The sequence below is a fragment of the Cutaneotrichosporon cavernicola genome (genome assembly GCF_030864355.1).
Source record: "Cutaneotrichosporon cavernicola HIS019 DNA, chromosome: 6".
In the NCBI taxonomy this organism is placed as follows: Eukaryota; Fungi; Basidiomycota; class Tremellomycetes; order Trichosporonales; family Trichosporonaceae; genus Cutaneotrichosporon; species Cutaneotrichosporon cavernicola.
This window is the reverse complement of record NC_083398.1, coordinates 343,051-368,965: the sequence shown is the minus strand read 5'-3', so window position 1 is coordinate 368,965 and position 25,915 is coordinate 343,051. Positions and strand designations below refer to the sequence as shown.

Sequence of the window (25,915 nt, the reverse complement as noted above, 5' to 3'; positions counted from 1 at the left end):
CAAATGCGGATGGTTGCAAGCGCTTTCTTTCTAGACTCTGCCGAGTGTCTTCGTATGCGCATTGCGCTCCCGAGCTCACTTCCTGCATGCTTACGGTTCACCACCCTTGCTGAACCACATCCTCACTAACCCCGCAAAGCAACAACCATACATCCAAACAATATACCTAAAGGAGTGTCCATTGACAAGGCGACAGCAGGATCCACCTGCCGGCATGCGCACCAGTGCACGCTGCCCGCCCAGGCAGGGTCGGGTACACGACTCACATGTGCGGGTGTCGAGTCTACACATGCATCTACTTGGTTTGGGGCTCGGGCGTGCGCACAGCTCGCGCCTTTTGGCACAAGCTGCACGCTCACTGCGTCCAGGGCTCGAGGCAGCTGACGGGAACGACGCCGCGGTTGTGCGCGTCGTCCTCGCACAGGCACCAACCGTCGTCGTAGGTCGTGTGCAGGTAGAGCTGCTGGCCCTGCGTGATAGCTGCTGTCAGTACGGTTGAAACCAGAAGTCCAGAAACTTACCAAGTTCGTCTTCGAGGGAGCGCACAAAGCCGACCTTGACTCGGACCATCATTCCGTCGTGGAGGCCCTCGGGAGCGTTCGAGCCCGCAGCAGCGGCAGCACCAGCGACGCCCGCGGCGCCAGCGACACCAGCTGCGGCAATCGCGCCGTTGTGGCCAGTAGATGAAGCAGGGGGGGACATGGGGTTGGGAGCGTCGGCGGGGTTTTGCCCGGGCGAAGTGGAGGCGTCGAAGCCCTGCTGGGCACCGTACGCATCGACAGAAGCACCGGCCATGCTGCCACCAACGGGCACACCGACACCAGCACCCTCAGGGTAACCAGGAGCGAACTGGCCTTGGTTGGGGTACTGGCCGTACGCGTCGGGGTACTGCTGGAAACCGGCCTGGCCCTGCTGGTAACCATAGTTGGGGTCGAACTGGTCACCGCCAGGAGGGAACGCGGGCTGGGTGTCCATGGGGTACGACTTCTCGTAACCAGGATCCTCGGTCGCGACAGCCGTCTGCCAGGGCTCGAACATGGACGAGCGGTTGGCGGTGCGGCGCGCGCGCGAGCGGCGACGCATGTAGCCCGTCGCGAGGAAGGCGATCAGACCAATACCAGCAAGAACGCCGATGACAATGCCAGCAATCTGCGAGGGGTCAGTGGGATTGCTCTGAAACACGCTCAGCGCTGCCTGTTAACTCACTGCACCGCCAGAAAGGCCCGAGCTGGAGCTGCTCCCAGCATTACCCGCACCAGCTGACGCGCTGGTGCGGCCTGAGGTGTTAAGGGCCGGACCGCTCTGGTTGACGGTTTTGATCTGAGTGTAGGTCGAGGTCGACGACTCGGAGCGAGAAGAAACCTCCGCAATAGCTGACGAAGATGACGATCCGGTGCTGGTCATCACCACAACAGACGATTGTTCAATGGTCGACGATGTGCTCGGGGTTGGCAACGCCGACGTCGTGGGCGCCTCAGTGGTGGACGTGGAAGTCTCTGAGCTCGAGGATGGGGGAGGCGGCGCAGGCGTCTCCTGGGTGGTGGTCGAGGTCGAGGGTGGAGGAGGGTTGCTGCTCGGCTGGGGAGGAGGGTTGCTGGGAGTGGGAGTGGGATCAGGCTTCTCCGAGGTGGGCTCAGGGCGAGGGGTCGACGGCTCGGGGGCGGTGGTGGGGGCGGGCGCGGGAGGGCCAACGGCTGCGGTCGACATGGTTGCGATGACTGTAAGGGAGAAAAGAGTGGATAGAGAGATTGATGGAGGAAAGAATGGCAAGGGGACGTAGGACGAGACAATGAGGCGTTGGTCAGCACAGACAAAGGGGTAGAGAAAGAGGGGTCATGCCACCATCACCCATATCTTCATCGCGACCACCACGCTTTCCGTGACGACCGGACACCGGGGTCAGGTGACCGCTGGGTGGGCAGAGTGCCATCCATGGGAAGAGGAAGGTTGAGGTTTAAGATAGCAATGGCTACTCACCTTGGGGGGGGGGGGGGTAAGAGAGAAATCAAACAGAGGTGAAGATGGTCGAGAATAAAGACGTGTAACCTAAACCAGACTTGAAGGTTGGTGCTTAGTAGAGGAGGTTTGTGCTTTAGTGCGGGGAGGCGGGGAAGAAGAGAAGAAGGCAGAAAGAGGTGGGGTGTGAGCCAAGGGGGCCGTGATGGCTGGATGAATGTGAGGAAGAGGAAAGAGTAAAGAGCGACGAGGGAAGTGCAGGGAAGGTGGAGGGATGCACTGCAGGATGAAGGATTGAGAGGATGTCGAAGATAGGATGGTGGGAGAGGGATGAATGAATGATGGTGAGGGAGGGTGTGAGAGAGATGGCGAGACGGATACGAGGCGGTTACAGAGCTACTGCTACTGCTTATTGAAATCCCATTCACTAACGAGTCTAGGCGCAGAGGGAAGGTGAGCAGAGGATCAGAGGACCGATGTCAACTAACTAGTCATGGCTCCTAATGTACTTGTCTTGTGTACCCATATTGAATGGTAGGACGCGCGCGGTGACCGGGGACGGTACTAAGGCACCTTTTGCGATTCAGTCCTGAACAGCGAATGGGGCACGACTCACGGACGAATGTTTGGTGCATGTACCCTAAAAATTCGAGCTACAACCCCTGACCCCTACACATACCCTGACACTCTCAACTTGACCTTCTCCCCTAATGCCTTGTTCTATGGTCACCCTCATTCTATTCATCAGTCTTCAAACCTACCTCCTAGTCAGAACCCTGGCTTGAATGGCTGCTCAAGTTCCTCTACACACCAAAGCTGTTCCGGCATGTCGTCCGACCCGCGTCACCCCCCTTCCCCTTTCCTGCTCCCTCTGACCTCACAAGCTACTCATATTGTCTCACAAGCCCACAACCCTCGGCTTACATCCATTCGGCCTGGCCATGCAGCTGCATGCAGGCCACAAAGAGGTCCGGAAGACCCTGGGAGCATATCGCCATCATCCCGGTTCACCCCTGTATGCGCCCAGAGGACGTCGCTCAGATCTTGAAAAGCAAGGTTGAGCCGCAGAGGCACCACAGAGGAGGGCATCTATGATCTAAGAGGCCGACGAGGACACTACGCGGCCCCCCTTCATGATCCTGGAAGGACCTCTCATCAAGGGCCTTCTCCTGCCATAGGTCGCGTCTGGATATGAACATTCCATAAGAGAGTCACGCCAACAGACATGCGTATCTGCGACTGATGTCACTCTCAACATGATCGTCGAGCACAAACATTAACGGAGAATGGTGACATCCCCCGATACACTAGTGCCACATGACACATGACCTGGTTAGTGCGCCACGAATTAGCCGTTAAGCACAATGACTAGGCCCACGCTGGATTCAGCCTCGCCGCCGAGGTCACGACTTTGTCCACCCGATCCAGCCGACCCAGCGCCCGCGTTCACCCTCCCAACGGCCCATGGCCTCGTCACCCAGGCGGACAATGGTGAACCCCGCAGAGTCACTCTGCCAAGTGTCGAGGAAGTGCCTCAGCTGCCGTCAGCGTCTGAAGCTGCGGGTGACGAGCAGTGTGTGATGCTGGCTGTGGCGTTGTGAGGTGTAAGGCGAGACGGTAGTGAAGCTACGGTAGGTGACGCAAGGCAAGACGTCACGCTTTGCCAGATTGGAGGAGGAAGGCGGCATTCAAACTCTCGAGTTGATTCTGCGATACGCGAGGCTGGAGCGATGTAACCTCGCAGCAGCAATCCCCTGCGTCACAGCCTGTCAACCCCTCAACCGAGTGTTTGGACCAGGGGGACATCTGGATTACTTGCAACACTCACCACATCAGGAGAACGCTTCTCGACCACAACCCAGGCAACAGCGCCGCGGACACACGCTGCTGCGAGCGTGTCGACCAGAGGCTGCACCAGATGCTCGTTGTAGATGCAGTCGACGGCCAATACGAGGTCGGCATCCGCACCTGGTGAACCAGATGGGAGCGCATACGTCTCACCCTTGGTTCGGGCACGCGCGCACGCCGCCGAAACTTGTTCCCAGTCCAGCTCAGCTGTGATGGCGGGCTGGGGATCTCCGCCGAGAGCCTTGGTCGCGATCTTGATGGCCGCCGACGCGTTGTTGTCTACATTCCGCTGCACGAGCTTGAGATTCTCTCGTCGGTCCGTTGCGATATACGACCCGGCAAGAGGACCGATAAGTGATGCGAGCACTCCTGTCCCCGCTCCAAGCTCGAGGACCTTAGCGGAAGCGAGCTCGGAGACAGACAAGAGCGTGGAGGCTGTTGGGAACAGAAGCTGCGTAAGGATGTGTCGCGCGAGATGGAAGCTGGTGTGAGCTTGGGAGTAAACGAGCCAGAGCTCATCAGACGAAAGGAAGGAGGTCGCTTCGGTGCGACTGAGGTGTCAGGGATTAGCGGCTCACCTGCTCCGCCAGAGCACACTGCCTGTCTCCCCACTCCGGGCCCGTAGTGCACCAGGATCCTGCGTGACAACGACGTCGAGGGACACACTCTCAACGGTTTTGGCCTTCTCCTTCCTCCGCATCCGTCGCTTCCCCACCGGCTCCTCGGCCATCACCTCCACAGCCGGAGGGACGAGGTCGAGCACGAGCGACAGCTCGGGGGCCCGACCGTCGAGGTACCCAAGTCCGCCCGTGTGCTCCTCGAGGCCAATGTAGAGATCCATGATCTGGTGTTAACAACTGCGTGTAGTGTATTTGACAACACATTCCAGAGCGCCGGGGAATCAAAACGTTGGCCGATTGCGCGCCGTGGTGAAGGAAGGTGGAGGAGGGTAGGGCTAAGGAACGTGGGCGCGCCCACCATCCCAGAATAGGCACTCACCTCCTCATCTACGTCCTCTACGAGGACAGCGTCCCCGATGTTGACGAAGAGGGCGCCCGGATTCGCAGGAACGGCCATGGGAGTGTGGGAGATTGGAGACTTCGGGTTGGGTTGGGCGGCAAATTGGGATGGGGCACCTCCACCTAGACCTCCACCTTCAGGAAATGGGTTGAATGTGGCAGTTTGCCACTTGTGCACACGACCTCGCTCCAATCCTACGCAATTGACTCAAACTGCTACGCTGGTAGGCCGGAGCCGGAGCGAGGCACCAACCTCGCAATTCACATTGTATACAACCATCTTCCTCATTGCTTCTTACTTAAGCTGTTACCATCTCACATCACTTATTGTCTCTTGTCGACTCCCTTCCCCCACCTCGCCTGCTCCTTCCCTCTTCTACGCTGCGGTCGCGATGCCAGAGCGGTCTCAATAAACAGGCCTGCTCTACTCGGTGGAGATCCCTCTTCTCATACCGCTGAAGATTGTAGGATGTCTGATACAGATCGACACTGTCGCCCACCTGGAAGTGGCGAAATACATGTACAGTACATGCAGATCCCTATAAGTATGCTAGACCGCGCAGTCATCGAGCTCGCGACTGGTAGTTATTCAAAATCACTCGGGCTAGTCTGAATGGTACAACAATACATACATGCTGTTAACATGATGAGGGTTGAGGATGGAAGAGATGGAGGAGACCCGCGGGGCTAAGAGTTCTGGCTGCAGCAGGGCTGGTTTTAAAGTATTTCCAAGGAGGTCACCTTTCCGATTACTAGTCTCCCGCTGATCAGCTGATCTCCTGATCATCTGAGCTCCTGATCAACAACATCGACCAAATACCCTTAGTACCTTAGTAGATATAGTAGAGTGAGAGTCGCAACCTAATCGAATCCCCCCTCATTCATACAAGGTTGCTCAACTAGCAAGGCCCCAACCTGCAACTTGATATTGTACTCCTCTTCTCTCCTCTCCTCTCCTCTCCTCTCCTCTCCTCTCCTCTTCTCTCCTCTCCTCTCCTCTCCTCTCCTCTCCTCTCCTCTCCTCTCCTCTCCTCTCCTCTCCTCTTCCTTCTCCATTCTGTATCTCCTCCTTACTTTTCGTTATCCCGTTCGAGAGCACCTTCCTCCTATCTCCTTCTCCTTTCCCTCCCCTGCCCCCTCCTCCCCAGGAGGCGAAAGCAAGCCCTCCTGTTGACGAAGGCGTCGTTTGTCGATTGCACCTGACTGTCCCGACCCCCTCCTCCACCACTACAGTATTCACGGTTCAAGCCATCATACCCATACCATCCGCCACGCAAACAGAATGTCCACCATTTCGGACAGCCGTGAGTGTGTAACTACAGCTACATGAATAATGAACAGCATCACTCACCTCGTCACCTTCAGCCTACTCCTTCCCTTCGGCATACTCCTTTCTCTCATTTCCCTCCTTTCCTTCCTTGGACATAGACTCGATTCTCACAGGGACCGCGGCCACTCTTTTAACCGCCGCGCAGTCCGTAAGAACTTCTCTGACGCCTGACTGGGCTCGGTCCGGCAAGTGCAGCCAACATATGGGAACTAAACTGACGGTAGACAGCAACAAGTCCAAGTTGGCCTTTCCTCTGGGTGTGTCCCAATCCCAGCAAAACATTCTCTCATTCCGTAGCCTTCCGGCCAACCTCCCCAATGGTAATGTCGATGTCACCCCCTCTCGTTGCCTTCCACCGCTTGGCCGCCCCCCCGAGTCCAAGATTCTCGATCTTATCCGAAACTACATTGACAAGGTGCAAGGGCTCTGGCTTCACACTTGGGTGAACAATTATTGCAAAGACCGCGCGTATGCCCAGTGGCGCAAACAGTGGTTCGCTTACCTCCTGGGTCCGTCTAACTCATGTTCTTCCTGACACCAGCGCTCGAAGAGCTGGACCACACCACTCCAGCCCACCTCTTGGCAGAAGCATATACCCTTTGGGCGCGCGAGCTGAAGTACCTCCGCGACATGCCCAGTCTGCAGAGCCAGCGCTTCGCCAACACCCTCGTCTGCGATCTCACCGCGATTCGCGCAACAGCCCACGCAGCAGAGGCTGCTGAGAGTACTTTCGTCGAAGCGTTGTCAACCTGGATGGAGCGCTACGTCGTCAACTGCCTACAGCACATCGATGTCACGACTAGTTTGGAGGTTGCAGATGGGGTACTTGAGGACTGTATTCCTGTTTATGACTGGTAGTGGAGAGAAGTTGGGCTTGTCCCTGTTCACACCATTGGGTGCTTATTAAATATACACGAGTTTTGAGGCTCATAAATTATACACTGGCGAGTAATCCAAAGTAACATACATGCAATAATGCTTTGGGGAGGGGAGAGAATGGGCCCAAGAGTCAGGAATTTCCGCCACGGAAAGGCTGCGGCAGAGAGTTGAGAGATGCCCTCGTCTCTAGGTCACCTTCCCTTCCTCCTGCACACCACACAACAGCCCAACTCAACCGCAAGTTGATTCCTCTTCATCTTGCCCACTGTTCATCTTCCTCATTCATCTTCCACCACTCTCTCCATCCTCATTAGCCTTCTTACACATTATCCTGAACACCCTAATCTAGTCTCCTTTCTTATCGTCTGTAAGCGTACTCCTCACTCACAATGGAGAACTCCGCAGGCTCCCCGTTCTCCCTTCTTCCCACCACCATTCCAACCATCGTTGGCCAACTCAGAGCAATTCCTCCTCAGAACCCAGCTACTCCCGGTAGTCCGCGGCCAGTACACTCCAAGCCGACTGGTAAAATCGAGAAACCTCAAGTTCCCGATTCCAGTGAGCTCAGAAATCCTTGGAGGACAAGCTGACGGCATTAGCATTTCGACCAACAGCCGACCTGAAGGTAACTGTTGCCAGCTATGAGTCCCAGGTCCCCAGACAGGATACCTACTGTGTGTTCCCAAAGTACCCCGTACCAGGGTCACATTTCCTGGGCGATTCTTTGCCGATCACAGGAAGAAGCAAACATTCCAGACTTAGCAAGCGTTGTGTGGCGTCTTCCACGGCCGCAGGTTTTACCCCTGACCTACGACTGAGGATAGAGCTGGATAAGGCCCTGTCCGACCATGAGCCGAACTGGTCCATGTTCGCACAGGCGTATAAACACTGGGCTGTAGAGACTGACAACATACTCTCCGAGCCGAATTACATTGTCCAAAGCTTGATACACTCTCTCGCAGCCGAAGTGTGGCAAACCCGTCACCTCGCAACAGAGGCGAAAGGGCGATACAATGGGCGATTTTGGACTGCGCACATCAAGGTGCAGAATCTCAAAGAAACGCTTCAACAGGCGGTGGCGAATAAGGCACAGCTCGCGGTCCAAGAGCACCATGTGAACTCAGCAGTCGGGTTGTTCATTGCCAAAGCAACAAAAGGGAAGTGCGAAGGCTACCCTCCCTCGACATTGAGCATCGAGCGAGTGTATTTCGGTATCAAGGTGTGGTCACTCAACGGCTGCCTGTGCGAGAATCACATTGTCATCCATGTCGAAGACTCCCCTGCAGTCACCTACCAGGACTTCAAGACGAACCACGAATACATTTTGGCCTGTCGCAATGTCACGAACCTGGAAGAAAACCTAGCGGCGAAGAAGCGGATTCTCTATGCCGTGGAGCACTTCGAGGGACAGCAGGCGTCGTGGGCGTCTGATGTGGAGAAGAAACTCGTTCGCTGCTTGAAGCGTCTGGGTAAGATGGGCATTGTTGAGGACGCACTATATACCACTGCTTTTGCTGGAGGGAACAAGCTCTTCCCCTGTTTGTAGCTACATGCATAGTATCAACCATCCCAGTGGTACTCTCTTTGTCAGACTTATATGCCATTGAGGTCAGGGACAGGAAATATTGTCGTGGCCGTCGGAAACTTCGAGGGCAAAGAACTGGATCTGGTACAAGCCGAGGTCACGAGCCGCCCTCAAGAGATCAAGAGGGCGATGTGTTCCATTCCAACCTTAATCAGTGATTTCATCCTAATGCTTTGAGAGTATTTCACCTGACCATAATGCTATTATCCAACCCCTATCGCACCAGATGTTAGTGAGCAGTAAAAAACACCGCATCTCGCATTAGTTGCTGATCTGCTGAAGTGGTGTCAAATTGACGTGCGCGGTGGACCTCGTACGCACCTTCTCTCGCACCCTCTCGCCTCTTTAAATAAACACAGTCACCCGCATCTACTTTCTTTTCATCCTCTATCTTCTCTTCATCCTCTTCCCCCACCTCCTCAAAAAAACAAAGCCCCTTCCTGTGCCATTGTAACCTCAACCCCTCTACCCCTCGTCAGTAGTCAGCTTGTAGACAGAGATACCCTCGTAGCGATAACCCTCCTCAAACCTTTTTCTACTCCCCACCATGGCTGACTTCCGTGTGTTCGCACCTGAGGCGCAGCATAACCCCAAGGGTACATGTATGCTCTCTCGGTAGAGGGGAGGGTGTGGGACAGGACTGACGACAGCTGTTCTGCTTCAAGTTCCACCGAGGTCGTCTTCCCTCAGCTGTCTCTATTCGCTTCCTTCCCTTGCCGGCTCGGATGCTGGGTCGTACAAGCAACAGCCATCCCAGAAGACTCCAGACGAACTTCATCCCCCTCCTCGCTTCAGTATGTTCATCGCCAGGACTCTGGCTTACGAAAGTGACCTATCCTCCTCAGCCTCTCACAGCATCGCCCATCTCTTTTACTACCTCTCACAATCCATCTCCCCCGGCCGATTCCGTGGTCCTGGACAGTGGCTCATTTACCACTATCAATCTCTGCTCTTCCTTCTCGCACCTTCTCCGTCCATTCAAGAAGCTTAGGCGTAATCGCGATGTGCGCAAGAGGGAGTCGGTATCCAATGAGTTGCTCTCGACCTGGAAGGCCTTACTTTCAGGTGAGTAAGACTGGAAGCCCAAGGCCGACGGCAGGTCTGAAGCTCACCAATCTCTCTCCGTCTCTCGAAACCCGTTAGCGCGCCTGGGAGAAGGCGATGAAGGGTATCTGCTCCTCGCCCAAGTCTATCGACCAGGCCTCCCTTGCCCCTGTCTCTGCCGACTACAGCTTGCTACTCCAGGGCGAAGAATACATCAACGTGAAGTCCATTGAGCGACGTTCCAGTTAAAACTGTTGTAGAGTGAATGTACGATGCATCGAATGAGGTTGAACGTGCGCGCCGTTCAAGGGGCTCGAGTACTACAGCAAAAACGACGCCCTTAAAACTCATCAAGCTCAGATCCGCACTCGGTCAAGCGATATTGATGCTCTTTCGACCTCTTGGAAGAACAAGAAGAACGCCGTTCGCAAGATTAGGTCCGAAATGCGATCGACCTGGGCTGGTCGCCTCGAATAGGCACCCTGGGAGTATAGTAACGTCGCCATCTGGTCGACCAACAGCACGCTGTCTAAGGATATGATCCTCCTCTCGCTCAACCAATTCCCTGCCGTCTCTCTCGGCGACATGGAGGCAGACTATAAGCGCCGCAAAAAAACGTGATGATTAATCCAACAACCGCCTCATCAAGGTCAGGAACAAGATCAAGGTGGAAATCCAGGTCGAGGAGAAGCTGAATCGGGAGTGCAGAGGCGCGATCTGAGGCGTGCTTGACGAATTGGATGAGCAGCGGAAGATTCTCGCGTCGAAGAGCTTCGCAGTTTAACGAGTAGGTTGTTAGCTAACAAGACTTCTTTGCCCTGCTTTACATGTATGCACACTATTTAGGTCTCCAGACTTACAACGTACAGCTCAAGTTCGGTCTACGGCTTCAGAGCATGGCTGGTTTTTTGCTGATAGAATGGGAGTCGCCGTCGTCAAATCTTCAGGACACTTTTTGTCTTGTACGAGGATGTGTGGATGTTGTCGTCGTCGCCGAGGGCGAAGAGGTCAGTGTGGACGCCAAACTCATTCTTGTACCGCGCTGTGCCCGTCAGTGTACTACCTCCAGAGAAGAAGGAGATTTGGCCGGAGACCATATACTCGCGAACAGCGACAATCTGGGTCATATTGGTGGGCTTTACGACGATATACTGCGAGGAAAGGCTGTAACTTTGAGTTATGAGGTGAAGAATGTTGTAGGAAAATGGGACATGTCGTCAAGGAAGGTGATGTTTTAGGACCATCATGTGGCGCGTGTGGATGGCGCGAAAGGCAAATGTTCCATCCTCCAGACATCACATTCTGGAATTCAAAACCTCAAACTTGATCGCCCAGCTCGCAACCGAATCGCCAAGATGGCGCAGACCGTCATCACCTCTTGCTACCGTCTCCAAGTCGTAGTTGCAAAACCTATACATCTTTGCTTACAGTAGCCATATGTGACCTCCAAGTCTCAGGACTGCGTATCCCCGTATTCCAGATCCATCTCGCGCTGATTCAGCCCCATCTCGAGCTCGAACTGTGCCTGCCCCACCGTCACCGCATACTCGTCGAGGGTGAGGAAGCGCACCCGCCCCTCAAACTCGTCCTCATCGAAGCCAGAGTCGGCGCGCATCTGCTCCATGAGTTTCTTGTTCATCTTCTTGGCCCAAGCCTCGGTGTTGACAAGCGTGAAGTTGAGTTTGGTTTCGTCAGAGGTGAGGGCGCGACCAAGAATCGTAAGCATGCGGGCGATCACGTCGCCTGGTCGCCTATTTCGGTTCTCCGGCTCGCAAAAGATATACGTGGCGTTGAAGTCTTCCATCCCAAAGTCGCGGATAAAGTCGGGCAGCTCGACCGCGGCTCGCTTCTCGTGTACAAACACAACGATACGGGCTTCGGGTCGGAGGGCAAGCTTGTCTCCCTGTTTAAAGCGGAAAGGGATCTCTGTCGAAACGTACGTGCTGCTCGCGGGGATGGGACCAGAGAGATACCAGGTCCACGGACACAGGATGGACTGCACGTGCTCGAGAGACCCCACCCAGTTGGGTAGACCATCGCCCGCGAGGATTTCCGTTTCCAGCTCGGTATTGTCGGATGGCATGAGCCTGCGCGAGAACTCGACGACGCGGACGTGTTGTTTGTGTGATTTGAGCCAGCGACGGGGTGGGAGTAACGTGCCGTCCGGCGTGGAGAGGGATTCACCATCATAGACGATGTGCCGGAGGAGAGCGACATCTGCTCGCTCGCGGAGGCCTTTGCATGTGGCCCGGAGCCGTAGGAGGGTTGGCCCAGGAGCTAACTCGACGATACGATGGAAGATGTACGGGAAGCCACGAGCATCAAGGGTAACGGGTGGCAGAGACAGTGGAGGAGTAGGAGGCGGTAGAGGCTGTTCAAGAGCCTGCCGGGCGGCAGCGCGACTAGCGCGGGTCGACATGGTGTGGATGGAGAATGAGCAAAGGTGAGGTGGATCCGGGTGAGGCGAGTGTGGTGACATTGTTTGGGTGACGGAATCAAACAACCCACCATCCCAAGAGCACTGCTAACGGCAGGCAGGCACGACATGATGCCGTTCGTGGCGGGACATGCACTGTCCCCCGTCCGCGAGGTTGGCTGTGTATGGGATCTTCTTGTTCCTAGTATCGGCATGCAAGTGGGACAGCTTCGAGCGGTGGAGACGATTTTGTGAACAGCGGCCATTGAGTTGACTGAATACAGGAGCTTTAGGCGTGTTGCAGAACCGAATGTTGATACCCAACACGAAAACAACAACAGAGACTCGGTGCCTGGTCCACGTTATCTCAGACTAGACAGACTAGACAGGCTAGCCTTCTGTCATCACCACATACACTTACCAAAACGTCGAGCAAGGAGGAGATCGGAACATAAATTCCACTATCATGGTCTCCCAGACTGCTGGCATCCTTGTGCACCCAGGTGCTCATGGACAGGGGCCCGGGCCTCAGTACTCGAGAACGCCGGACCGAGCGACCGAATGGGCGGGTTGATCGAATGTTCGAAGTGAGGGGCATCAGCAAGTAGCCTTCCAAGCTCATGCTGGAGACACTCGACTAACAGCGCTCATAGATTGCTGATACTTGACCGCTAATGAATCATTGAAACCCCATCCACCCTTCTATCAAGTCTGACTCGACTCCTCCCTTGTCATGTACTATTGACCCCTCACTTCCGTGGTTAGAATGATACTTAATCCAGATATGCTAAGGGGAAGGGGGGGGGGGGGGGGGGGTTGGGAAGACTTGCTCACTAAAAGTGGTCCGATTGACGCGTGGGCGTAGAATGGGACTTCCGCATCTCCACATTCCGCACAGACCACTTATCACTTGACATGATGCCAACCGCGATCCTTGCCACTGATCTTGGCCATGGGAGCATCGCATGTCTCCTCATCTCTCTTCACTTCTTCACTAATTCACTTCTTCACCTCTTCACCTCTTCACCTCTTCACCTCTTCACCTCTTCACCTCTTCATCTCTCTTTGTCACCACATCGCCCGCCCTATGATCGACGCCGCAGCCTTCCCTCACCTCGTAGATGCAATCCTCGCCAACGCCAGCCCAGACGCCCTCGAATGCTTCCGCACCACTTCGCGTTTATTCCGAGACCGCGTCGATGCGCTCTTCGCCTCACGCCTGAAACATTGCATCCTCTCCTCGTCGAATGGGATAACCGTCACCGCCCGAAACGGGACATACGCCGGTATCCGCGCACCCCTCACCCAAGTGATGCGCGATCGATGCGCCCTCATCCGCGTAATCGAGATCGAGACGTCTGACCCCGCCATATCCGAACTAACAGCACACATGAATCCCGCCTGTGTCATCCTACCCTCCGCCACTGGACCCCGCACGATCCCCATCAAAGCGCATATGGTACTGGCCGTCTACACGCCAGGCGAGTATCCGTTCGTCATTACCGCCGAGTCGGTCGTCGTCGAATATCGGCCTGTCCCAGACTCGCCTGCTCCAACTTGCCCTTCGCGGGCGTGTACTGCCGTACTCGACTGGCTTCCCCCAATCAAGGCGAAGGAGGTCATCCTCAACTTTCGCCAGGTGTCCGAACTCCCCGAAGCGCATGCTTCACAGCTCCTCCGCGCAGTCGCTAAACTCATCATGGGCGGAGCGAATATCCTCATGGTCGCGGCGGATCGGGCGTTCGCTTACGATTTGGCGGTGGGTACTCGAGAACACGAGTTGCCGGGGCACGCGATGTACGCCCTCGTCGGGCATATGTTTGCCGAGGCGCACAGCCGTGTCTCGGTGCCCATGGGACCGAGAGTTGCGACGATGGTCAATGCCCAAGTCGCAAAGGCGCTTGAGCGGTGCAAGGTCATCCCGCTCGAGGAATGGATGGCGATACAGAAACCGGGAGGTGTGGGAGTATAATAATGCAAGGGCACCTCACTATCCAGCCAGAATTAATGTTACAACACTATGGGTGTAGTCGCAACCGCTCGGCGACCGCCGACCAGGCATTTCTGTCCAGCGGTATGAATCTCTCCAGCTCTTCAGCGAGGACGAGAAGCCCATCAGCTGCTTCGCCGGGGCGCACACGCTCGCCGGCCAGGAAGGAAGCGAGGGTCTGCGCGTTGGCAAGCGCATGGAAGAGTCCCCGTCGTCGATCGACGGGTTGGCCTTGTGTGTCGAGGGCGTTGAGTCGTGTCGCAATGGCGCGCGCGTGGCCCAGCGCGTCATTCGGCGCGTCCACCACTTCGAGTAATGTCGAGGCCGGAGCGAGCGTGTTCACAAGCAGTGCATCGAGGTCTGATGAGATACGGTTAGTCGGATTGGGTTCAGACGATGGACGAGGAGGCGGAGGTGCTGTGGGCTGGGGATAATTGAACGAGGAATGGTAGGTTGATGTAGGTGCGTCGACCGGTCGTCGCCCGCGGAGGGCCTCGGCGAGCGCGCCCGGTGGCGGGAGGACAGCGTTGTGTCGTGATACAAGGGGAGCAGTGGGGCGAGTTGGAGATGACGCGTTTGCGCTGGACGAGCGACGACGACTCGGGGCGCTCACCCATGCTTTCTCGAGCGCGTCGGCGGAGGTGGATGTAGACGGCGTAGTGGAGCGTGGCACCCAGGGTGTATAAGCGTGTTGTTGGAGCGGTTGGGGCTGTACCAGATGGGGCACGAGTTCAGCAACGCGGTCGGCGTTCAGCGCCGTTCTTTCCGTCGGGAATGGTGTCGGGAATGGGTCCTCTTCTGCGTCCATCTGGGGTCAGCTTTGCAGGAGACCGTCGCGCTGCTACCGTTCCCTCCTTGCCTCTCCCCACAACTCACAATCTCCTCATCCAGCTCCATCCCCTCATTCGCGTCCCTCTCCACCCCTGCCTCTCTGAGGAGACGGAGCAACCCTGCCCTTCCCACGAGGGTATGCACCCCGCTCCCCTCAGCCAGAACTGCGAGGTTACGATCGTGTGTCCATAGCCGAACACTCGCAATCCGTTGGAACCAGAGGCAGCAGGAGAGGACTGCGTCGTCCTCTCGCGCAGAGATGCCCACCCCCTCTCGTTCCGCTATAGCTGCGGCGGAACGTTCGGCGCGGCTTTCCAGGCGCAGGCGCGAGGTGCGCCCTATTTGGGGAGCCCGCGCTGTTGTGTGCAGCCAAGACGTGGCGGCGCGAGCCGAGATTGCCAGGTCGGGCTTGGAGGACTTGGAGAGGCCGTCGAGCTCTGATGTTAGCTAGGAAAATGGGCATGAGAGCTGTCAAGGAGGCGCCAGGCGTACCGTTGATAGCTTGTTGGCCGACGAGGATCCATGTATCTGAGACTCTGGAGACCAGGCGGGCGTGCAGGTCGCTCACAACTTGCAGTTGATCGATGAGGACATTAGTGTCGAGTGCGAGGAAGAGCTTTGCACCGTTGGAGGAAGGCCCTGTAGGCCCCGAGCCGTTCGGCCGTGACGCATGGAACTGGAAGGTTGAAGAGCTAGGAAATGTATGGACGGGATGGCCATTGGGCTCCCAGTCCATACTGGCAGTGCGATTGTGACAGATGACAGATGGCGGATGGAGTGAAGTTGAGCCGCCATTCAAGATTCAAGATCGTCAACAGACCTCCACCAGGTGGAGGTGACACACTTCGAATCTCCGTCGGCGACTAGCTTTTGCTTCGATCTACCTGCGAAGCGGCAAGCAAGCGCATGTGTGCGTTGCAGATATCTGAGCTACAGTGATACATTGTCATCCTCATCTCGATCAAATCTACTTCCACTCCAGCTCGCGCCCGAACTTGTCCGTCGCCTGCGGTCAGCTGACGATCCCATGAGCTGCCTCTACACCTACCGCCTTGAGAGCCGTCGCGATACCAGGCTCGGAGGCGACGTGGCCTGCATCTGGAACGATGTTGAGGTTGAGCGAGTCGCCCCATGCCTTCTTGAGGTCGTACGCTGAGCGCGGCTTGTTGTCAGCTCGTGAACCTACTGGAGCTGTATCCCTTTTCGACAACTCACTGGGCAGATGATGTCGTACCGGCCCTGGATAGCGACTGCCGGGATGTTGCGGCTGTCGTCAGCTGTATATCAAATCACGAGCAGCGGACGCACATCCTCGCAATGTTCTCCTCCTTGATCAGGTATCCATCCTCCATGAAGCCCTGCTGTCAGTTCCTAGAGGAATTCGCAGCTGACGCACAACATGGTAGAAGTAATGCGCCTCCAGACGCGAGCAAGCGCGGTTCGCGACCGCGTCCTCCGTGGCGCGGTTGGCGATCTCGGGGTTGGGGAGGAGAGTCGCCTGGCTATCCTCCCACAGCTGCCAGGGTAGAGCGGCAGCCATGACCACATCCTCGTCTTCACTCGTGAGGCGGTGGTAGTACGCGGCCATGAGGTCGCCGCGCTCTTCCTCTGGGATGTGGGCGACGAAGGGCTCCCTGTGATCAGCTTGGCTTGTATTCTCAGCTACCATGTCTCGGGGAAGATATCTGGAGTCAGCGTGTCCGAAAATGGTCGCACGGCTCGCCCCGTCCTTGTATGTGAAGTCGAGTTCAGAGCGACGCGAGAGGTAGATGCCACGCACGATCAGTGCCGCGACAGCGTCCGGGTGTGTCTCAGCATAAGCGAGGGACAGCGCCGAACCCCTGTTGTCAGCTATGCGAAGCAAGCTAGCTCACCAGGACCCTCCGAAGACGAGCCACTTGCCAATACCGAGGTGCTTGCGGACTGCCTCGATATCAGAAACCAAGTCCCAGGTTGTGTTCTCGCGCAGCTCGCCTGTCGGCGTCGATTTGCCACAACCCCGCTGGTCGATCAGGACTATACGGTAGACAGATGGGTCGAAGAACTTGGTGTTGCCCACGGACGTGCCGACCCCTGGACCGCCATGGCTGCTGTCAGCCGGTGCGGATATCGAGTGATCTCACACAAAGACAGCAGGCTTGCCGTTTGGGTTGCCGGCCTGCCAGAAACTGTGGTCAGCATTGGTCAGGGGGTGCAGGGAAGGCCGGGGTCGAGGTCACACTTTTGCGCTCACTAGACTGTGTGTAGGTTGGATACCTTGATGGTCTGGGTGTCAAAGGCCTTGCTCTCGGGATAGAGCTGGGCTGGAGGAGAGCGTGGCATGATGAGAGATGAGATGGAGAGAGGGGGAATGAAATGAGATGAGATGAAAGAGAACGAAGTCGGGCTTTCAACATTTAGTAAATGTAGCTCCCTGACGTCATGGGGTTGATAAACTCGTAACCAAGAATACCTCCATTCACTCTTCAAACTGATACGTTCTCTCACTGTACACCCTGACTATCAACAGCCAGAGTCAATTGATCATGCCGTGTTGTCGGCAGTAGCCACAACTATGCATCCACACATCACTACATGTCGAGCTAACCCTGGGCCCAGACCTCGTCCATCTCAGCCTGCTTCTGGTCCTTCTGGCGCTGGCGCTCATCCTTGTCCTCCTGACGACCGGGCAGGCTCTCGTCATCCCCATTCTCCTCCCACTCGCTGTCGAGCTGGGCCTGCTCTTCATCCAGACGCGCCTGCCAAGCATCGAGCTCAGCCTGGCATTCCTCGTTCGACTTGCCCTCCGGCGCGCGGGCCTGGGGTTCGGGCTGAGCCTGGGCCTGCTCGTCCTCGGCCTGGAGACGGGCGTTCTCCTCGGCAAGGCGCTTGTTCTCGGCTTCAAGAGCCTCCTTCTCAGCCTCGAGAGCCTCCTCCTCGTCCTCCTGGTGCTCCTGTTGTTAGCTTGGAAGAATTAGGACCCACGTGGTAGAGGTACGCGCCTACGCCGACGACGGCCGCGGCAGCGAGACCACCACCGGCAACGGCGGCGACCTTGCCCTTCGACCAGCCCTTCTTCTCCTGAACAGGAGGCTGGCCGTAGCCCTGCTGGTAGTGCTGCTGCTGCTCATGACCCTGCTGGTACTGCTGGCCGTGACCCTGGTACTGCTGCTGCTGGTGCTGCTGGTAGCCGCCGTCGTTGCCGTAGCCCTGGTGCTGGTACGAGCCGGGCTGGGCGTAGCCCTGCTGACCGTACGCCTGCTGCTGCTGGTAGCCGTCGTTGTGGACGACCTGCTGCTGCTGCTTCTGCTCGTCGTCCTTCTTGAGGAAGTCGAAGAAACCCATCTTGTCTTGTCTGATTGTTTGTGGAATGGGGAGGATGAGTTATCACCCCGGGTTATGAAGGCTCACGCCAGCTGCGGGGTAAGGGGATCATGGGGGAGGCGGTGTATGGCCGGTGCGTTTACAGCTGCAACATTCAGGTTGCCTAAATCGTAACAGCCCGCGTCGAATGGGATGATGCAAGGTAGACATGGCTCGCGCGCCGCAGTCGGGATCGGGGCGAGCAGTGAGCGACCTATCATCAATTGTGGAGGGAGGTTGGCGACAGCTGCTACTCAGGTTAAGTAAAGACCTGAATGTAGCAGATGCAGTGAGGGATGCAAAGGAGCAGCAAAGTGTGGCGCACCCTGTCATCCTGTCGCCCCCTTCTGTGGAGACGTGGCGTAGTGAGAAGCATATGGTGATCGGTCGATGTGCACGGGCCGAGGCCGTGTTGATTGTACATGATGTCGCCAAGACTGAGAGTGGTTTGTACCATGACGGGGCAGAATCAGCCCATCGGGATACTCGCCTAGCCGGCGTTGACGACGGATTGAGGATCGGCTGTCAACGAGGCTGTTAGCAAGTCAGCAGTCAGCAGGGATTTGGCGTCAACAGCACTCGCGTGTGAGAGGCTTGCCAGGGATATGTGGGGTCGAACTCACCAGCCAGCCAGGGAGATCAGATGTTCCGAGTCCACTTGGTGAGTGTTGCGCCGCAGCAGTGTCAAAGCCCCAGTCTTGTCTTGTGCGAACATGTAACCAATGTTCAAGTTGAGTGGACTCGCCGCGCTCTCAACAAGACTCAAATGAGCACTTGACGATTGACGGTTCTTGGTGAAACCGTCCCTAAGCTTGACTGCGGAATGAGGCCACAGGGTGAGCGGATTCGACGTGTTGGTCAGAGTGCCAAGGAGAATGAGTGTTGGTTGGCATGGTTGGAAGGAAGGGATAGGGTGTACCAAGGTCCGGGCACTTTACCCTCCTCTTCCCCTGCACCTCCATCACCATGCACCATGCACCGTCGCCATGACCATGTTGTACGTATCCGAGAGAATGGTATCGCAGTTGCTGTAAAACCGACCGGTAGTGCTTGAGGTGACATACTCGACTCTTTCTCGATCGCCAACTGACTTTGTCCATATGCGCAGCGTGCCAAGTGCCTGGCCAAGTCGCCAGCCAGCGACCAGGAACGCGGAACCGTGCCATGTCGAGATCATGTAACGCTACGCGTCGGGGAGGTCTCTGGCGGCGGGTGCGTGTCAGAGCGTGCTTGGGCACGAGCATGAGCTTATGCAATTCGGGTACCCAGCAGTGGCATAAAGTTAGCAAATACCGGCTTGGCACCCAGCAGCGATCAGTTACAAGTGCCCATTAACCGGCCTGGTGAAAGGCACACTGCAGCCCCAACTCGTCCCAGCACTGGCCACGCACCACGCAGGTGGAGCATTCGGCTGGCCTGCTAGCTTGTGTGCTTTCAAGACGTATGTGACTATGCAAGTGTCCATGTGTACAAGCTGTAATGATAACAGATTGCCCTGTATTGTCCGTTAGGTGTTGGGGGTAAGGTGTATTGTCCGTAAAGCGATGGGGTTTAAGTGTATTGACGGGCAGCAGCCCGTTCACTTAGTCATGGTGGTGGTTCTTGCGACCTTTGCCACCACGGCTGCCCCAGCCCCAGCTGCCCCAGCTGCCCCAGCCGAACTGGCCACCTTTGCGGCCTGGGCGGCGCCAGTGGAGTCTGCCGTCCTCGCCCCAGTAGGGGACGAGGGGGAACCAGCTGTCATCAGGACGGGGCTCAGTGGTGCTGGGAGTCGGGCCGCTGCCGGTGGTCGTGGCAGTAGCTGAAGCCGAAGGCAGAGAGATCTGCGAGGAGTCGTCAGCGGAGGACGTGGTTTCGGTGGCTGATGCGTCCTCGGACGAAGAGGGGGAGGGTGTAGTTGGCTCTGGACCGGGGGTGCTCGACGGGGGAACTGGAGTGGTGCTGGAAGATGGTTCCGGCACAGCGCTCGACGACGGGGCAGCGGACGAGCTCAACGGGGGTTCAGCCGACGAGCTCGGCAGAGGCTCAGCGGACGAGCTCGGCAGAGGCTCGGCGGACGAGCTCGGCAGAGGCTCAGCGGACGAGCTCGGCAGAGGCTCAGCGGACGAGCTCGGCAGAGGCTCAGCGGACGAGCTAGGTGACGGTGTGGTAGACGAGCTAGAAGACGGTTGCGCCGACGAGCTGGACGAGGGTACAGGAGTAGTACTGGATGAGGGAGTAAGCGTCGTGCTCGAAGATGACACAGGGGTGGATGGCAGGGAGACCGAGCTGTTCGACGAGGGAGTGGGGGTCTCGACACCGGTGCTGGAGTTCGTTCCGGTGGTGGGAGCTGGAGTGGTGCTGTTGCCCTTGTACTCTGGCCAGCCAGTGTACGGCGTGCCCTGCTTGACGAGCTGGGCCAGGCCAATGGCAGCGGGCTCGGGACGGTGAATGGTGTAGACGCTCTTCATGAACGCGTCGCCGAACAAGAACTCTGCGATGGGGAAGGGGCTCTGGCCAGTGATCTGCGACAAACATGTACCCTCCGTCTCGTTGTAGATGGCAAAGTTGAAGTCGTCAGGGAAGATGTCGTAGTCGACACCGCCGAAGGTGAACTGGACCTTGGTGTCCGTCTTGCAAGGCACAGACCACATCCCGTCGCCCATTTCAGGGGCCTCGACGGCGCCGGGGATCTGGGCAAAGAATTCCTTGGCGTAAGAAGCGGGAAAGTAGTTGAGAGTTGAGCCGGTGTCGAAGACAGCGCGCTTGGCGCCAGTAAGGGTGATGGCCTTGCCGTTCACCTTGGCGCCGTCAAAGTCGACCATCCAGTAGCGCTTCTCAGTGACGGGGAGGTAGTTGACCTCGCCAGTGTACAGCTCCTCAGCGACTCCGCCGAGCGTGAGCATGCCGCCGGGTGTCGGCAGCATGCCGGTGCTCGAGTTTCCATGGGTGGAAGGCGGATGTTCGTTCAGGTTGGCGCGCTCCAAGTAGATTCCGAAGCGCTTGTCGTCCCACTGGTCCATTGCGGCTTGCCACCAAGGCACTTCTTTGGCCCCTGTGATGCCTTGGAAGCCGAGACCGAGAAGGCCCGAGGAGTTTGTACCGACGTAGCTCGAATCGGTGTTGTACACAGCCACTGGAGGTCAATACCTTGTCATCGATTCCAAAGATCCTGAGATCACGGAGATAAGCTCACGGAATGCCTGCTTCTCAACCTTGAATGGGCCAACTGCCATGGTATCGTTGGCCCAGTCACCGGATGCGAAGCCAGAACCATACGACAACGTCTTGCGGGCAGTCGTGTTCCAGATCTCAAAGGTCGACGACGCTTCAAAGTCCAAGAGGGGGATGTTGTTTGTTGTGCACGCCCTAATCGAGCAGTTCTTGGTCATGACGTAGGTCGACGCAGAGCCTGTGTCAAGGTGTACAGTGAAGGTCTGGGGAGGAGTGCCGAGCTCAATGTCGACCGAGTACATGAAGTCGCGACGCCAGTTAACCAAGCTGGTGTCAGTTGAGGGTGCAAGGGAGCTCGGGGGCCGAGGGCCGGGGGCCATTTCGCCTCCGTTACAAAACGAGGCAACTTGACAGCTGAAAGTGTCTAGTGCGCTTATCCTCCTCTTAATCCCGGCGTCGCTCAGGTCCGGGAGGAGTAGACTGCTTTCACAAGCCGGTCAAATATACACGGCCCATCTCTTCACAGTCATTTCTTCTGGAACTCACCGAACGTCGGCCTCTTCAGCGCGCTCCTCATAGCGACTTCTGACGTGCTTGGTGTTGGCAGCAGCGATGTCTCGCGCTTCGTGGGCGTTGAGGACACGGCCACCACCATCGTGCTTGATAGGCAGGTTGTAGGCTCCATTTGAGCGCACGCCAAGGTTACGGTTATGGAGTTTATCGAGCTTGATTGGGGCAGAGAAGGCGCCGCCCGGAGTAGGGCGGGCGTCGGTGAGGGCGAGAACCGAGAAGGCGGCGGTAATGAGACCGGCAGAATACATGACGAGGAATGGTGTCGAGGGAAGAAGAGACGGGGGAAGGTGGGAGGTAAAAGAGTGTCGGAGCCGGCAAGGAGGATGCCCGGGCTACTACTTACCGCTACTACAACCTACAACGTTGACAAGAATGAAGTGGATGTGATGATGATGGATGAGGTTAAGAGTGTTATATGTTTGCATGTTGGGTTGTATATAGATGACTGGTTGGGTACACATGGTGCAAGTTGCTTGGTGCGTGGTGCGTGGTGCGAGGTGCGAGGGCTGGTTGTAAACTGATCCGCCCATATCCGCGTAACAACAAGGTCGCGGGGCGGGATGAAGTGTAAGGTTGGTAACCAACGATGGTCAAAAGTAACGGCACGTGGCCTCCCAAGTAACAGGAATCAACCCTGGATAACATTGTCACACAATATGGGTTCTTAATTGACCGAAGGAGGTATCTTTGGCCTTGGGACGCGCTACAGTTAGAGCAAAGCAAGACAGTTTGTTGAGGAACAGCGGTATCCAGAATCCGAGACAAAGTTTAAGAAACGTAGAATTGCTTGTAAATGACCTTGTCATATCGCAGATGTTTTACGTAGATGCGTATCCTGTCAAGCTGTCACATGAGATTAGTAGCAAGTAACAAGAAACGGGTAGAGCTTGGTTGAGCGGGTTGAGCAAAGGAGCAAAGGAGCAAAGCATTGGTATCACAATGGAATGAAACGTTTGGGGAATTTTGGGGGAGGCGGGAAGGGACCCTTTTTCCCCCCTGGATTGCGCGTCTAATCGCGTCTGGTAGTTATGCTTACCCTGACTTTGACGCGTCCATCCAGGTAATCCATGTATCAAATGTCGGATATCCAACTCTTTATCAAGGCACCACTTGAATCATATGCATTCAATTCCATGTCATTAAATCGACGGAAGTAAATCCACGTGACCACCTCTCAACTACCTCCACCCCCGCTTGACGTGTCTCGACAATCCATGGCCAACGCAGGAGCTCGCTCACAGAGTACAGAAGTCAAGATCAACTAGACTCAGCCCACATGAGGCTCCTACCCTTCCTCACGCTCATTCCAGCCGCCCTGGCAAGGGCGGCCCGCCACCTCGAGACTGGCGCCGCGCCTCAAGAGTTTGTCAACACGGCTGTCGCACGTACAGTCGAGCTCGGCGGCAGCACAACCCTCATCATGACGCAGTACAACGTCAAGGCGTTGAACGACGACCCAGGACCATACATCCTCGCCCTGGGCGCATCTGGCGAGTCCGAGCCAGCTTGGTACGAGGTGCTGGTTGGAGGAAAGCCGGTGGTCATCGAGGTGGACCGTCTGGGCGAGTGAGTCACCATCTCATGATGCATGCTAATGGCAGTGCGCCGGCCGCAGTCGTGCCCGTTGGCAAGATGAGCAAGGACGACACCCTGACCATCTCGTTGAATGTCATCACCGCGCACGCAGCGCGCCCACTTCCGGAGGCGATTGAGCAGCGCGAGCCCCAGTTCATGATTTGGGAGGTGGAGACCACTCTCGTCGACTCGGCGTACAAGTGTGATGTTGAGCGCGTCAAGATCCGCACTCCAACACCCATGATTCTCTCTCATGGCACTGTTCCTAACACATACGTCCGCGACTCGGACATCACGAAGAGCAGCTCAACAATCACTCTGGGTCCATTCTACGGCGTGCCGCCTACTGTTGGTGCAGACGCGAGCGCCAAGCAGTCCCCGTTCTACGTCCACTACGAGACGCGCGAGCCCGTCGTCGGCATCCGCACCCTCAAGCGTGCGGCCGAGGTGTCGTACTGGGGGGGCAACCTCAACATCCAGGACGAGGTTGGGCTGTTCAATGATGGAGCTAAGTGAGTCGGGCACTCTCCGTTTAGATGGCGAACCTAGACTGACATCAGGCTCAAGGGACAGTTCTCGCGCCTCGCACACCAGCAGTCGCGCTTCCACGCCGGTACACCCGCACAGGTTCTCTCGGAGTTTACGCTCCGTCTCCCACCCTCGGCCCACAGCGTGTACTACTACGACGTGATCGGAAACGTGTCGACCTCGCGTTTCCGCCCCGGCCAGCCGGCGGTCAACAAGAAGCGCGTCGTGGACGGCACCCTCGAATTACGCCCGCGCTACCCCGTACTCGGCGGATGGAACTACTCGTTCACTGTCGGATGGGACATGCCGCTTGATGAGAGCCTGCACACAGACGGCGACCGCGCCGTGCTCGAGGTGCCTTTCCTCACGCCCCTCAAGGGTGTTGTGGTGGATAACCAGGAGCTCACAATCATCCTCCCCGAGGGCGCGACTGATGTCGAGGTTGTTGCGCCATTCGCCGTCGACTCGATCGAGTACGCTACCCACCGCACGTACCTCGACACAATTGGCCGCCCCAAGGTCACCATTACCAAGCGCACCGTCACTGAAAACCACGCCCTGCCCGTGTACGTCACGTACTCGTACCCTCTCAGTGCCCGCTTTAGCAAACCGATCGCTGTGACTGCATTCGCTGGCTCCGCGCTCACGCTCTTCATCCTCCTCCGGCGCGTGAACTACAACATCGAGAAGAAGTAACTTTCGTTAGATTGCAGCATAGATGCATGTGTGAGAAGTGAAGACTTCAGCCAATCAGTCGATCAGCCGATGGAGCCGATAAACCAACAACACGCGCTGCACTCTCAATCGCTGCTTGTAGATGACTACGAACAAAAGCCATTAGAGCCGATTGCTAATGTGTCCTCCTGGACAATAGCTACCAATAGATCTGCGGATATGCCGCGGTAATTGACATGCACGGCAGGGGTGTCACACCGGCGAGAGTGGCGGACAGGTTGACGAGAGGCTCACTCGGGCCCAAGAGTGTGGTGTGGAGCAATAGGCAGGGAACTGCTGGAGGTTATGGAGAGAATGCGGAATGATGCGATAGCTACTGTACGATACTATGTACGATCCGCGGCATCGTACATGTACAATGAGGACATGAGCCCTGTAGGCATTCAGCAGGAATAACGATTGATCCATCGTTGAAAGGCAACTATGGATAGAACTAGGCTTATATGGGACAGGCTTCCTGCGCGAGGGTGCACAGGCAGCGACAGTGACAGTGCAAGCAGAGGGTTGTTACGGCGACGTAGTGACTGACAATAATTGCATCATATGGACATTGTAGCGCCCGCGCCCGTCCAAGCATCCAACTGTGTGCACGGGCCGGGTGCCACATTGGCCGCTGCGCCGATTCAGCACCGGACACCATCAGAGGCGTCGGGAGGCGGCACTTGTCTTGGACGGATAGTAATTCACCGATAGTCGGTTTGCTCGAGACCGGTGGACGGTGGATGTGGTTCCAATGTAGTCGGGTTGACAAGGTGATAAGGTGATACATACGTTGGAAGTACAAGGCGCATGATAGTGTCACGTGACAGCAACTGGTCATTGTTACTGGGGAGCGAGCCATCGTTACTAACTAACGATGGTTGGTGATTATGGTGCCAACGAGTAGTTGAGATGTACGGTGGTATGCATTATGTCACTGCAGTGCTCCTGGACAGTCATTGACGGTGATTAAGATAATATAAGGCGACAACTACAATCGTCGCAAGGTACGTCACATGCGCGCAATACCTTGAAAGCCCGGACCTACGAATCTATTCAAAAAGTGTTCGAGATACCGTACATTGGATTTTGGATTAATGCTTGTGGGAAGGGTAGTACCCCGAGTTGACCT

The 25,915-nt window shown here is 56.6% G+C and overlaps 9 protein-coding genes across 9 annotated transcripts; 3 read left to right on the top strand and 6 right to left on the bottom strand.

Moving 5' to 3' along the window:
• Nucleotides 1-355: 355 nt before the first annotated feature.
• On the bottom strand, nucleotides 356-1,707 carry CcaverHIS019_0601340 (uncharacterized protein; the record flags this gene model as incomplete). Its single annotated transcript, XM_060602558.1, has 3 exons — nucleotides 356-480; nucleotides 522-1,149; nucleotides 1,207-1,707. 3 exons carry the CDS (start codon nucleotides 1,705-1,707, stop codon nucleotides 356-358), a joined length of 1,254 nt encoding a protein of 417 aa, XP_060458940.1.
• Nucleotides 1,708-3,359: 1,652 nt separating this feature from the next.
• RKM5 (uncharacterized protein) lies at nucleotides 3,360-4,881 on the bottom strand (the record flags this gene model as incomplete). Its single annotated transcript, XM_060602557.1, has 4 exons — nucleotides 3,360-3,494; nucleotides 3,785-4,286; nucleotides 4,383-4,648; nucleotides 4,804-4,881. 4 exons carry the CDS (start codon nucleotides 4,879-4,881, stop codon nucleotides 3,360-3,362), a joined length of 981 nt encoding a protein of 326 aa, XP_060458939.1.
• Nucleotides 4,882-6,675: 1,794 nt separating this feature from the next.
• Nucleotides 6,676-7,011, top strand: CcaverHIS019_0601320 (uncharacterized protein; the record flags this gene model as incomplete). Its single annotated transcript, XM_060602556.1, has 1 exon — nucleotides 6,676-7,011. The coding sequence occupies one exon, from the start codon at nucleotides 6,676-6,678 to the stop codon at nucleotides 7,009-7,011; it is 336 nt and encodes a 111-aa protein (XP_060458938.1).
• A 4,103-nt stretch (nucleotides 7,012-11,114) lies between these two features.
• CcaverHIS019_0601310 (uncharacterized protein) lies at nucleotides 11,115-12,080 on the bottom strand (the record flags this gene model as incomplete). Its single annotated transcript, XM_060602554.1, has 1 exon — nucleotides 11,115-12,080. One exon carries the CDS (start codon nucleotides 12,078-12,080, stop codon nucleotides 11,115-11,117), a length of 966 nt encoding a protein of 321 aa, XP_060458937.1.
• Nucleotides 12,081-13,164: 1,084 nt separating this feature from the next.
• CcaverHIS019_0601300 (uncharacterized protein) lies at nucleotides 13,165-14,049 on the top strand (the record flags this gene model as incomplete). The annotated part of the gene is made up of 1 exon (XM_060602553.1): nucleotides 13,165-14,049. The coding sequence occupies one exon, from the start codon at nucleotides 13,165-13,167 to the stop codon at nucleotides 14,047-14,049; it is 885 nt and encodes a 294-aa protein (XP_060458936.1).
• Nucleotides 14,050-14,095: 46 nt separating this feature from the next.
• CcaverHIS019_0601290 (uncharacterized protein) lies at nucleotides 14,096-15,634 on the bottom strand (the record flags this gene model as incomplete). Its single annotated transcript, XM_060602552.1, has 3 exons — nucleotides 14,096-14,875; nucleotides 14,944-15,335; nucleotides 15,391-15,634. 3 exons carry the CDS (start codon nucleotides 15,632-15,634, stop codon nucleotides 14,096-14,098), a joined length of 1,416 nt encoding a protein of 471 aa, XP_060458935.1.
• Nucleotides 15,635-15,865: 231 nt separating this feature from the next.
• Nucleotides 15,866-18,222, bottom strand: CcaverHIS019_0601280 (uncharacterized protein; the record flags this gene model as incomplete). Its single annotated transcript, XM_060602551.1, has 12 exons — nucleotides 15,866-15,904; nucleotides 15,947-16,060; nucleotides 16,114-16,165; nucleotides 16,207-16,256; nucleotides 16,295-16,506; nucleotides 16,565-16,583; nucleotides 16,679-16,739; nucleotides 16,773-16,985; nucleotides 17,022-17,066; nucleotides 17,132-17,201; nucleotides 17,486-17,831; nucleotides 17,863-18,222. The coding sequence occupies 12 exons, from the start codon at nucleotides 18,220-18,222 to the stop codon at nucleotides 15,866-15,868; spliced, it is 1,581 nt and encodes a 526-aa protein (XP_060458934.1).
• Nucleotides 18,223-19,823: 1,601 nt separating this feature from the next.
• On the bottom strand, nucleotides 19,824-22,214 carry CcaverHIS019_0601270 (uncharacterized protein; the record flags this gene model as incomplete). The annotated part of the gene is made up of 3 exons (XM_060602550.1): nucleotides 19,824-21,355; nucleotides 21,416-21,720; nucleotides 21,940-22,214. The coding sequence occupies 3 exons, from the start codon at nucleotides 22,212-22,214 to the stop codon at nucleotides 19,824-19,826; spliced, it is 2,112 nt and encodes a 703-aa protein (XP_060458933.1).
• A 1,028-nt stretch (nucleotides 22,215-23,242) lies between these two features.
• Nucleotides 23,243-24,765, top strand: OST1 (uncharacterized protein; the record flags this gene model as incomplete). Its single annotated transcript, XM_060602549.1, has 3 exons — nucleotides 23,243-23,532; nucleotides 23,568-24,053; nucleotides 24,102-24,765. 3 exons carry the CDS (start codon nucleotides 23,243-23,245, stop codon nucleotides 24,763-24,765), a joined length of 1,440 nt encoding a protein of 479 aa, XP_060458932.1.
• Nucleotides 24,766-25,915: the final 1,150 nt, after the last annotated feature.